At 46.3% G+C, this 12,327-nt stretch overlaps 1 protein-coding gene across 1 annotated transcript in view; it reads left to right on the forward strand.

The window, feature by feature from the left end:
- PLXNC1 (plexin C1) overlaps positions 1-12,327 on the forward strand; it is a 131,945-nt gene that overhangs the window by 27,865 nt on the left and 91,753 nt on the right. The window contains 1 exon segment of the mRNA XM_044280514.1: positions 3,608-3,695. Coding sequence (XP_044136449.1) covers positions 3,608-3,695 — 88 coding nt within the window.

Here is a 12,327-nt window from a genome sequence, read left to right on the forward strand (position 1 = left end):
CGTTTTTAGATGCAGAGGAGTGTTCAGACAGAGCTTCTTTAGATGCAGAGGAGTGTTCAGACAGAGCTTTTTCAGATTTTTTCATATATTTGTTCATTTGTTATATCTCGTGGCTGCACTCTTATTTCTCTCCTCCCTACCTGCTGGATGCAATAATATTATAGAATGTTTGTTCATAATGGCTCATTTTGGATTTTAATTTTTAATTCTGAATGTGTTTTTGTGCACTTAAATTTCTGTTAGCACTTTTAATTACAACACCTGAGATAACTAGCACCGCCCTGCTAGTTTAATGGGGGAGGGATTTCTGTGTTCACCTTTCTATATATACACTGTGTTGGAAATTTACTGTGGAGGTCATGATTAAGAACCATCTGGTTCGAAACATGTAGACCGTACTGGGGCTTATTTTTGGAGGTTTCTATCACCGCTGTACATTTGGTTTGTGGAATAAACGTCAAGCAAGAAAAACAAGGTGCTGGATCTTTCTTCCTTTCCGTTCAAGTTTATATGCTTGGGTCTCATCCCATCCGTGCACTCTTAAAACTGTTGATGCAGGTGAGCTGGACTTTTACTATTATTTGTTGGATATGATAGTACAATTAACCCCTTCAGGTGCCGTACCTGAAGGGGTTAATTGTGCTGATCACGGCCCCCTGTAAGAGATCGGGTGCTGCCAGGCAGCAGGGGGCAGTCTTGTACACAGTTTGTAGTGTATTCTAACTAGAAGCGTCCCCATCACCATGGGAACGCCTCTATGTTAGAATATACTGTCGGATATGAGTTTTCACGAAGTGAAAACTTAGATCTGAAAAGCTTTTATGCAGACGGATCTTCGGATCCGTCTGTATGAAAGTAACCTACGGCCACGGATCACGGACACGGATGCCAATCTTGTGTGCATCCGTGTTCTTTCATGGACCCATTGACTGGAATGGGTCTGTGAACCGTTGTCCGTCAAAAAAATAGGACAGGTCATATTTTTTTTGACGGACAGGATACACGGATCAAGGTCTCGGCTGCAAAACGGTGCATTTTCCGATTTGTCCACGGACCCATTGAAAGTCAATGGGTCCGCGAAAAAAAATGGAAAACGGCACAACGGCCACGGATGCACACAACGGTCGTGTGCATGAGGCCTAAGTAAGGGCTCTTTCACACCTGCGTTCTTTTCTTCTGGCATAGAGTTCCGTCGTCGGGGCTCTATGCCGGAAGAATCCTGATCAGTTTTATCCTAATGCATTCTGAATGGAGTGAAATCCGTTCAGGATGCATCAGGATGTCTTCAGTTCCGGAACGGAACGTTTTTTGGCTGGAGAAAATACCGCAGCATGCTGCGCTTTTTTTCTCCGGCTAAAAATCCTGAAGACTTGCCGCAATGCCGGATCCGGAATTAATGCCCATTGAAAGGCATTGATCCGGATTCGGCCTTAAGCTAAACGTCGTTTCGGCGCATTGCCGGATCCGACGTTTAGCTTTTTCTGAATGGTTACCATGGCTGCCAAGATGCTAAAGTCCTGGCAGCCATGGTAAAGTGTAGTGGGGAGCGGGGGAGCAGTATATTTACCGTCCGTGCGGCTCCCGAGGCGCTCCAGAGTGACGTCAGGGCGCCCCAAGCGCATGGATCACGTCATCCATGCACATGGGGCGCTCTGACGTCATTCTGGACCACCCCGGGAGCCGCACGGACTGTAAGTATACCGCTCCCCCGCTCCCCACTACTACTATGGCAACCAGGACTTTAATAGCGTCCTGGCTGCCATAGTAACACTGAACGCATTTTGAAGACGGATCTGTCTTCAAATGCTTTCAGTACACTTGCGTTTTTCCGGATCCGGCGTGTAATTCCGGCAAGTGGAGTACACGCCGGATCCGGACAACGCAAGTGTGAAAGAGGCCTAACAGAAGCCGCCGGAAGAGCTGAGCTATTTTGTTGATAATCACTGAGGGATTCCCTACCTCGATTATGTAAGTGACAGAAGCATAATTACCAAATTCTAACTACTGCCCTACTTCTGATTTACTGATATATGGAAATTTTAAGTTGTAAACTGTTATTCGAAAATTGTATCTACTGGAAATCTAGTATCTTTGCAGCATTTTCTTGCTTTGGGAAGTATAATAAAACTGCCACAAAATACACTCCACTTGACATATATCTAAGTAGCCTTTTCCTGTCTATACACCATAAGGCCTCTTTCACACGACCTTATGTTTTCTTCAGTGTTTTGCGGTCCGTTTTTCATGGATCCGTTCTGCTTTTTGTTTCCATTGTGTTTCCGTTTCTGTTCCGTTTTTCCATTCCGTTTTTCCATATGGCATATACAGTAAAAAAATTGGGCTGGGCCTAAAATTTTCAATAGTGCATACTGCCACGGTGTGTCTGGGTCATCTGCCTCGTCTTCCTCATCTCCCTCTTGCTCCTCTGGCTGTTCCTGCTCCTCCTCTTCTGTCACCTGTGTAGAAAAACCACCCATTTCACAACACAACAGCTAATAAGCCCTTTTTCTTTTTCTCCACTAATACACGCCAATAAAGGCTTTAGAACATATAACTGCGGCCGTGAATGGCAAATAATCCTTATGTATTACGCCAAAAATGGCTGTAATTTTCTCACTTCACCACACAATGGCTAATAAGCCCCTATTTTTTCACCCACTAATACATGACAAAAAAAGGCTTTAGAACATATAACTGCAGCTGTGAACAGCAAATAATTTTAATTTTTTTGCCACTAATACACGCCAAAAAGGGCTGTAATTTTCCCACTTCACCACACAACGACTTTGTCAGCTTCGATTCGCTTATCTCTAATTGTGAGCCCAAACTAGGTATGGCTCGAAACACAGAACAGGTGCAGCTCTTTCCCTTATACCTTATGTCTGTGAAGGCTCCACTCCTGGTTTTGGCTCACCATCACTGATCAAAACAGTGACGTGTGAATGAGGCTTTAAGTGGAATGTTACTTCTTTGAATCCTTTTAGAAGCTGAGGTTTCCAAAATACATGTATACAATTGCTATTTGGTGTGTATTTTACAGGTGTTTACTGCTGAAAAAAGGAATACACAAAAAAAAGCGCCTTTTAATTTAGAGGCTGATTTCTGATTTTTCTGCTTGCTGTGTGAAGCTAGTCTAATAACCTGTTTCATAGGCAGCTGTTGTCTATTAGGACTCAAGCACACAATCGTGGTTTTGGTCTGCATTTTTGGCAGATTGGATGCAAACCCATTCACTTCAATTGGGCTGCAAAAGATGCAGACACCACACGGGAAAGTCTGTTCCGGGGCCCAGCAAAAATAAGAACATGTCTTATTTTTGTCCATTTTACAGACAAGGATAAGACATTTCTGAAGGAGTGAAAAAAAAATGGCAGCAGGCTCTCGGCCGATATCTGTGTTTTGCAGACAGCAAAACCGCTACGGCCGTGTGCATGAGCCTTTACTTTGATGTTTGCAATGCAACTAAATTATGTATGTAATCTCTGTAGGCAGTGCTAGCATATACCAGTCCATATACTGTAGCTGTAATTATGCAGGCATCTAAACGATAAATGAAGCATATAAAGATATACCTGACAACGAAGAGATTTGTGATTCTATTCTACAGCCACGTTAACTGCCGCAGCAAAGAGTGGAAGCACAGCTATCTCAGCACAGTTCCAGTTTCAAAAGTGCTCACAGTACACCGAATTCAGGTACATGACTATTGATATTCAGTATCTGCAGAGGAAATATTGTGAGATGGGGAAACGGCTCTCATTGTCTGAACACTGTTTGTATAGATTAAATTAAATCATCAGGACTGACATTCTGCTGTTTGGCTGGCGTTTTGCTCAGGATGAATACTAATGCACAAGACCAGTTATGTGAGGGGGAATACTGTAGAGCTTTGCAAAATTGTAAGCGGTTGTGCTGCATCGGCAATAACAGGTAAGGTGTGGCAGTTTAGTTGTGCCCACCAGTAGGTAAATTACTGCACTTTCCTCCTGCATCCATCGGAGGGCGCCGTGCTGTGTAGCACAAGGGTCTCAGCCTTCGGGCTAGGTGCATGTAAATTTATTGTATGTTCCCAGCATTTGTGGTTGTGTTTATTGCCATGTTTAAGTAAAATTCTGTTTTGGCAAAAGCTGGTGTTGGGGTTGCTTTCCTAGTTCATGACTTCTCTGTATCCTGGGGAGCCCACCCCAGTACACTGCTTACAATATGATTGCCTCTGGCTAGGACTGAAGGACAGCATATTTATTGATCTACATTTTGTGTAGTATTTTGCATTTATATCTTATGGCCTGATGTCAAGTGGGATGAATTAATTTAGGTCTTCACAACCAAATCTCAATACTCCATGCCTGAAACCAGGGGTGGACTGGGTAAAAGTGGCTTTGGAAAAAAAAAAATTAAAAGTTGCAGGCGGGTCCATTTTGAAAGAAGGCAACATATTAGGCAGGGGAAACATAAGTAGGAGGCCCAGCAATACCATAGGGCAGTGAAATATACCTTTCCTAGTTTAAACAAATACCACAGTGCAGCACAAAATACTGCCATCTGTGCCACAATATTCAAGTATATAGCTGTCCTGAGGATGTCCATACAGTTAAATTCAGGAGGGCTGCTGGCCAGGTGAGTAGGGGATAATCAGATCATTATGTACCCAGCTTGCGGATGTGAGGAGGGCTTGAGTGGCCTCTCTAGGCATCGGGCCATTGGGAGATTTCCCTGTAGGGTCCAATCCACCTATGCCTGAAACCCATTCATGATTTTGTACTCTGTTTTAAAGGGCCTGTCTAGAATCAGAAAAATAAGGCTTCTTTCGTTCAAAAACAGCACCTCCCCTGTATTGCAGCTCAGCCCTATTCACTTTGACGGAGCTGAGCAGTAATACCAGACACAAACCATGGACAGGTGTGGAGCTGTCTTTGGAAGAAGGCAGCATGTTTTTCTGTTCCTGGACAACCCCTTTAAGTCTCTTCCCCCGTTTTTTTGCATTTTAAAACACATGTAGAAAATCCCATGCATTTTAAATATTTTTCCAAGAGTTTGAATATATGTAATTTTGTACGTGCTATATTTCTGGTGTATTTTAAGTACCATAGATAAACCAATGAAAACACCAAAAAAGTGCCATATTTTTTTATATTTTAAAAAGACCATTTAGCCTAAAAAACTGCTATCACCAAAATGCTGTGCATGTGTACTTTTACAACTTTTTACTATAGAGGGGTTATCCAGATATACATTTTTCCCTTTCCCTGTGCTTCACCTGCCAGCGCCTGCAATTTACTAATGCACTTGCGCTCCTTTATTTGTCTCACTCCAGAGATCAGGAGAGTGGTAATGCGACTGTGCCATCTGTGGAGACTGTGGAGGAGATTTATCAAACTGGTGTAAAGGAAAATAGCCAACCATTCAAATTTTACCTTTTTGTTTTTCATAGCTCCTACGGAAAATGAAAGGTGGAATCTGATTGGTTGCTATGGGCAACTAAGCCAGTTCAACTTTACACCAGTTTTATAAATCTCCCCCCTGTATTTCCTCTGACCAGGCCTCCCATGATGCCCAACCGAATGGTCATGATATTAGACCCATGTGATCTTTCTCTACAAGCAAGGTAGGCAGTAGAGATGAGCTAATTGAAGTTGACGAAGTGGAATTCGATCCGAAGTTCAGGAAAATTTTTATTTGCACCAGATCCGAATTTCCTCACGCTTCGTGGTAACGAATCACATTTTTTCCTAAAATGGCTGCTGCATGTGTGAGGACATGGAGCAAGGAACTCTGGGATGGTGGGATAACCCATAATACCATGCATGCAGCCAATCAGCAGCCAGCCAGCCCTGTGATGTCATAGCCCTATAAATAGCCTCAGCCATTTTCCAGTGTACTTAGTGCAGGGAGAGACGTCAGCAGGCGCTAGGGACAGTGCTAGAAAAAACTTCATTGTGCTAAAAAAAACTATATACAAGTGCAGGGAAAGTTTATTCAAGCTGTAGGGAAAGGATAGGGAGGAATCATTCCACTGCATTTATGTAGAACAGGGTTCAGTAGGGGAGGTTACAGCCTGGGTAATAAGAACAATCCTAGTACACCTTGCTGCACTGACTGGAGATCCAAATTGCTACATCTCTGTAACTCCAGCAAACCGTTCTTGTTATTAGGGTGCAAGTGCTGTTTGATACAGACATTAACAGTGTTTATTACAAGGAAATATTTATATGTCTTATTTGCCCTTATGCGGTGCAGTTATATTTTCGAAAGCATTTTTTGGCTTGTATTAGTGGGAAAAAAGGGCTTATTAGCCGTTGTGTAGTGCGAAAATTACAGCCCTTTTTGGTGTGTATTAGTGGCAAAATAAAAATATATTTGCCGTTCAGTGGTGCAGTTATTTGTTCTAAAGCCCTTTTTTGTGTGCATTAGTGGCACATTAGTGGCAAAAGTTAAATATAGTTTCAGTTCAGCGGTGCAGTTATATATTCTAAAGCCATTTTTGCCATGTATTAGTGGCAAAATAAAAATGTATTTGCTGTTCAGCGGTGCAGTTATATGTTCTAAAGCCCTTTTTGTCGTGTAATAGTGGCAAAATAAATTTGGCGTTTAGCGGTGCAGTTATATGTTCTAAAGCACTTTCTGTCGTGCATTAGTGGCACATTAGTGGCAAAAGTTAAATATATTTACCGTTTAGCGGTGAAGTTATATGTTCTAAAGCCCTTTTTGCCGTGTATTAGTGGAAAAGTTATATGTTCTAAAGCCTTCTGTGGCATGTATAAGTGGAAAAAAATAAGTGCCTATTTGCCATTCAGCGGTGCAGTTATATGTTCTAAAGCCCTTTTTGCCGTGTATTAGTGGCAAAATAAAAATATATTTGCAGTTCGACTGTTCAGTTACCATATTTTTTGCCCTATAAGACGCACCTAGGTTTTTGAGGAGGAAAATAAGTTAAAAAACATATTTTGAACCAAAAGGTGCGCTTTTGGTTGGTTTTGAACTAATGGTGGTCTGTGGATGACACTATTATGGGGGGTCTGTAGGTGACACTGTTATGGGGGATCTGTGGGTGACACTGTTATGGGGGATCTGTGGGTGACACTGTTATGGGGGATCTGTGGGTGACACTGTTATGGGGGATCTGTGGGTGACACTGTTATGGGGGATCTGTGGGTGACACTGTTATGGGGGATCTGTGGGTGACACTGTTATGGGGGATCTGTGGGTGACACTGTTATGGGGGATCTGTGGGTGACACTGTTATGGGGGATCTGTGGGTGACACTGTTATGGGGGATCTGTGGGTGACACTGTTATGGGGGATCTGTGGGTGACACTGTTATGGGGGATCTGTGGGTGACACTGTTATGGGGGATCTGTGGGTGACACTGTTATGGGGGATCTGTGGGTGACACTGTTATGGGGGATCTGTGGGTGACACTGTTATGGGGGATCTGTGGGTGACACTGTTATGGGGGATCTGTGGGTGACACTGTTATGGGGGATCTGTGGGTGACACTTATGGGGGATCTGTGGGTGACACTTATGGGGGATCTCTGCATGGCTCTTATTGGGGTCTCTGGATCGCACTGTTATGGGGATCTGTGGATGACACATATATAGCATCTTATGCTATGTGTCATCCACAGATCTCCTCCATAACAGTGTCCCTGTAGTGTGAATGACCCCCAATACAGGGGGTGGGGGTCGCATCTGGTTTTATAATGACAGCAGGGCCCGTGCAGTGACTGTATTCTACTACACGGGCCTCGCTCACTGTATATAATCTTATCTATAATTGTAGGCATTGTTAATATATAAAAGTTCAGGGTAATCAGCGCCTGTATTACTTACAAGCGCTCAGTAGCAGAGAGGAGGGAGGAGGCAGGCCGGGAGTATGGGCGCTGGCAGCGTGAGTCACATCGCACTGCTATTTTTTTGTGGGGGGGGGAGTGCGTCTAATAGGGCGAAAAATACAGTATATGTTCTAAAGTCCTTTTTGCTGTGTATTAGTGGCAAAATAAAAATATATTTGTCGTTCAGCTGTGCAGTTATATGTTCTAAAGCCATTTTTGCCGTGTATTAGTGGCTAAATAAAAATATATTTGTCATTCAGCTGTGCAGTTATATGTTCTGAAGCCCTTTTTGCCTTGGATTAGTGGCAAAATAAAAATATATTTGCCGTTCAGCTGTGCAGTTATTATGTTCTAAAGCCCTTTTTTGCATGTATTTGTGGCACAAAAAATAGTATTTGCCATTGTGTGGTAAAGTGAGAAAATTACAGCCCTTTTTGGCGTGTATTAGTGGGAAAAAAAGGGCTTATTAGCTGTTGTGTGGTGAAGTGAGAAAATTAGACGTTTTTGGGGTGTTTTATTTATTTATTTGATCTCACAGTATGTCAGACAGAGTAGTGCAAGGCCTTGCACAGCGGAGTGGCAGAGGCCTAAATGTTTCTGGCGCAAGCACAGGTCGCAGCAGCGTAAGGGGTCATGGCAGCTGGAGTCACAGCGAGAGGCCTGAGCTCCTGGTGTCATCTAGCGGTCGTGTTTCGACCAGCAACCCAGCGGTTCTTGAATGGTTGAGTCGGTCATCCACTTCGTCCAAAGTGATATCAGACACCCCCAGCCAAGAGTCAGTGGGTTCTTCAGACACAACTCTTAGTTGGCAAGGCCGGGGAGCAGGCCCTGTGCCCTCACCTGTCCTCAACCTGCCTCTGTCCTTTTCTGTTCCCTCAGCCAGAGAAGTATTATATGCTGTGGGCTCAGCCCCACTATACAGCGAAGACAAGCTACTAGAGGACAGTCAGCAGCTACTGGTCAGCCAAGATGTCGAGGAGACATCCGCCGCTTCCTCTGCTTGGTGGCTAGGTAGTGATGAGGAGACTGTCATAGGAGCTTGTGTTGCGAGCGGTGAGACTCCTGACCCAGAGATGTTTGAGGAGGACATCAGTGACATGCAGACAGTACTCGATGATGATGATGATGATGTAGCTGATCGCACTTGGGAGCCGGGTGACGAAGGGGCTTCATCATCAGGAGAAGAGGGTGGCAGCTATCCCGTGAGGCAGTGGCAGAGCCAGTAAGTTGCTAGTATGGCCGGGACTCAGCAGGGAGGCAGCAGTGGGAGGTCTGGAGCCAAACGTGCTCGGGGTAGACCACCCGCTTCGCAGGAGCCTACCTGCCCGGAAAGTAGTGGTGCACAGGTTCACGGAAGCAGCAGCGGTAGCAGTCTGTTAGTGTGGAGTGTTGGGGGTAAAATCACCTACTTGGCGGTGTGGCAGTCTTTTTGTTAAGCCGCCGGAGAAGGTGAACATGGCCATATGTAGAATTTGTGGGCAGAAAGTGAAGCGTGGCCAGGGTGCCAATGTTGGCACTAAGGCCCTGCGTCAACATATGCAGCGTCACCATAAAGTGGCCTGGGAGAACCGTGGCTCAGATGTAGTGGTTCAGCCTGCTGCAGCTACTGCTGCATCACCCATTGGCAGTCACCAGGTTTCAGGCAGTCAAGGCTCCACCACCTCAGCCAAAGTGAGCTGTCTGTCCTTCCCATCATCTGCTGGTCCTGATGCTCCTGCTCCTCCTTCTCCTTCTCCTTTTACTCCTCGTCAGTCATTCCGTCAGCAATCGATCACTGAAGCGATTGCCAAGAGACAACAGTATGCATACACGAATCCAACGGCACAGAAGCTGAAGGTGCTCCTTTCCAAGTTCCTGGTGCTGCAGTCCCACCCTTTCCAAGTGTTGGACTCTGCACCTTACATAGAACTGATGGCTTGTGCCGAGCAGAGGTGGAGAGTCCCAAACAGTAATTTCTTTGCCAAAAAGGCAGTACCAGCCCTGCACACACATGTAGAACAGAAGGTGGGCCAGTCCTTGAGCCTGTCGGTGTCTGCCAAAGTGCACGGCAGCGCTGATGTGTGGAGCTGTAACTACGGTCAGGGACAATACATGTCCTTTATGGTCCACTGGGTGAATGTGGTTTCTGCACAGCCACACCAGCAACTTGGCCAGGTGACACCGCTTCCGCCGCCATGTTCTCACGCCGTTGGTCCTGCGACAATGTCCACCTCTGCCTCCTCATCCTCCACCGTGTCCTCAGCCTCCACTGCAGGGACAATTCACAGGGCCAATCCAGCATGCCACATGTGCAGAACATGGCGGTGTCGTGCTGTTCTGCACCTCGTTTTCCTGGGTAAATGGAGTCGCACAGGGGAGGAACTGCACCGTGTCCTTCACCAAGAAATCGAATCCTGGCTTTCTCCGCAACAACTGAAAATCGGAACCATGGTGACCGACAACGGGAAGAGCATGGTGTCAGCGCTGCATCAAAGAGGGCTGAGTCATGTGCCCTGCATGGCACACGTGTTCAATCTGGTTGTCAAGCGGTTCCTAAAGTTTTCTACCCATCTGCAAGACATCCTAAAAATGGCCAGGAAACTTTGCATGCACTTCAGCCACTCGTACACTGCAAAGCACATCTTCCTTGAGCTGCAGCTGCAGAATGGCATCCCCCAACATAGGCTTATATGCAACGTTTCCACTCGTTGAAATTCCACTCTCCATATGTTGGACCGACTATACGAACAGAGGCCATAAACGATCTCTTGATGATCCAAGCAGACAGGAGTACTCCTCTGTGTAACTTCAATGTCAGCCAGTGGCAGCTCATGCGTGACACCTGCCATTTGGTCAGACCCTTTGAGGAGACAACATTATTTGTCAGTCGCCAGGACTACGGGATGAACAACGTCATTCCACTGCTTCATGTCCTGTAACAGATGCTGGTAAATCTGGCTGGTCAGGGGACTGGAGACGTGGCGCCTAGATCTCACGGCCACATGAGCCCTGTTGGGCTGAACTGGAGGAGGAGGACATTGGAGCACAAGCAATGTGTAGCAAAATGGGTGATTTTTACACACAGGGGACAGGAGAGGAGGAGCAGGAGAAGCCAGAGCAGCTACAGGGCGATGAGGAAGACGAGGCAGAGGACCCAGACACACCATGGCAGTATACAATGGAGATGGAGGCAGGGTGTCCCTCCGAGTCACTTGCGCAAATGGCCTGACGCATGCTCACTTGCTTGCGTAGTGACAGCTGAATTGTCACCATTTGGCAGAGGGATGACTTCTGGCTCTCCACCTTGTTGGACCCCTCGCTACCAGTAAAAAATGGTGGCCTTTTTTACACCCGCTGAGAGAGAGGAAAAACTGAACTACTACAGAGCCATCCTATGTAGTCAGTTGGCCACTGTCTATCTGCGCCATCGTCCATCCTCTCACAGGTCTAACCAAAGGGGCCCTCTGTGCTCACGTTTCTCTGCCATGGCTGCTGTGGCAGGGTGGGGGTAGAAGCAGTTCCAGCTCCATCAGCAGCAATTTGAGTCTAAAGTCGCTGATGAGCAGCTTTCTTCACCCGCCTAGTGAAGAGAGTACTCACCAGTAGCAACAGCTAGACCTGGAGCAGGACCTGAACCAGCAGGTGGTGGAATACTTGGACAGTGCCCTGCCACCCCACATTGAAGATCCGCTGGACTACTGGGCAGTCAAATTGGATTTGTGACGGCAACTAGCACAGTTTGCCCTGGAAAAGGTGTCCTGCCCGGCCAGTAGTATGGCATCAGAGCATGTGTTTAGTGCGGCGGGGGCCATAGTTACCCCAAGAAGAATTCACCTGTCCACCCAAAATGTGGAGAGACTGACCTTTTGTCAAGATAAATCAGGCGTGGATCAGCCAGGATTTCCACGCACCAATGCCTGATCCATCAGACTAAATCATCCATGGTGCCACACCAACACTTTGACAAAAGAGACCGGTTACTTCTGGCTTCCTATCTCAGCCACTATTCTGATGCTGCCACCTGCCTGATGCCACCCATCTGATGCCAAGTGCTCCTTCTTTCATCCACCATCTTCAGCTGGTACTGGTATTGCCACCCACCTCCCCACTCTGTCACCGGGTCACTCTGTGGTCTCCTGATGCTGCTGAAACCTCCACACTGTCATTGTGCCACTCTGTTGCCTCCTGATGCTGCTGCCACCTCCACACTATGTCACCTTGCCACTCTGTGGTCTCCTCATGCTGCTTCTACCTCCACACTGTCACCTTGCCACTCTGTGGTCTCCTCATGCTATTGCCACCTCCACACTGTCACCTTGCCACTCTGTGGCCTCCTCCTGATGCTGCTGTCACCTCCGCACTTTGTCATTGTGCCGCTCTGTGGCCTCATGATGCTGCCAGCACCTCCACATTGTCATTGTGCCACTCTGTGGCTTCCTCCTGATGCTGTCACCACCTCCAGATTCTGTCATTGGGCAACTCTGTGTTCTTCTCATGCTGCTTCCACCTCACAA

This window comes from Bufo gargarizans, chromosome 2 (genome assembly GCF_014858855.1).
Source record: "Bufo gargarizans isolate SCDJY-AF-19 chromosome 2, ASM1485885v1, whole genome shotgun sequence".
NCBI lineage: Eukaryota > Metazoa > Chordata > Amphibia > Anura > Bufonidae > Bufo > Bufo gargarizans.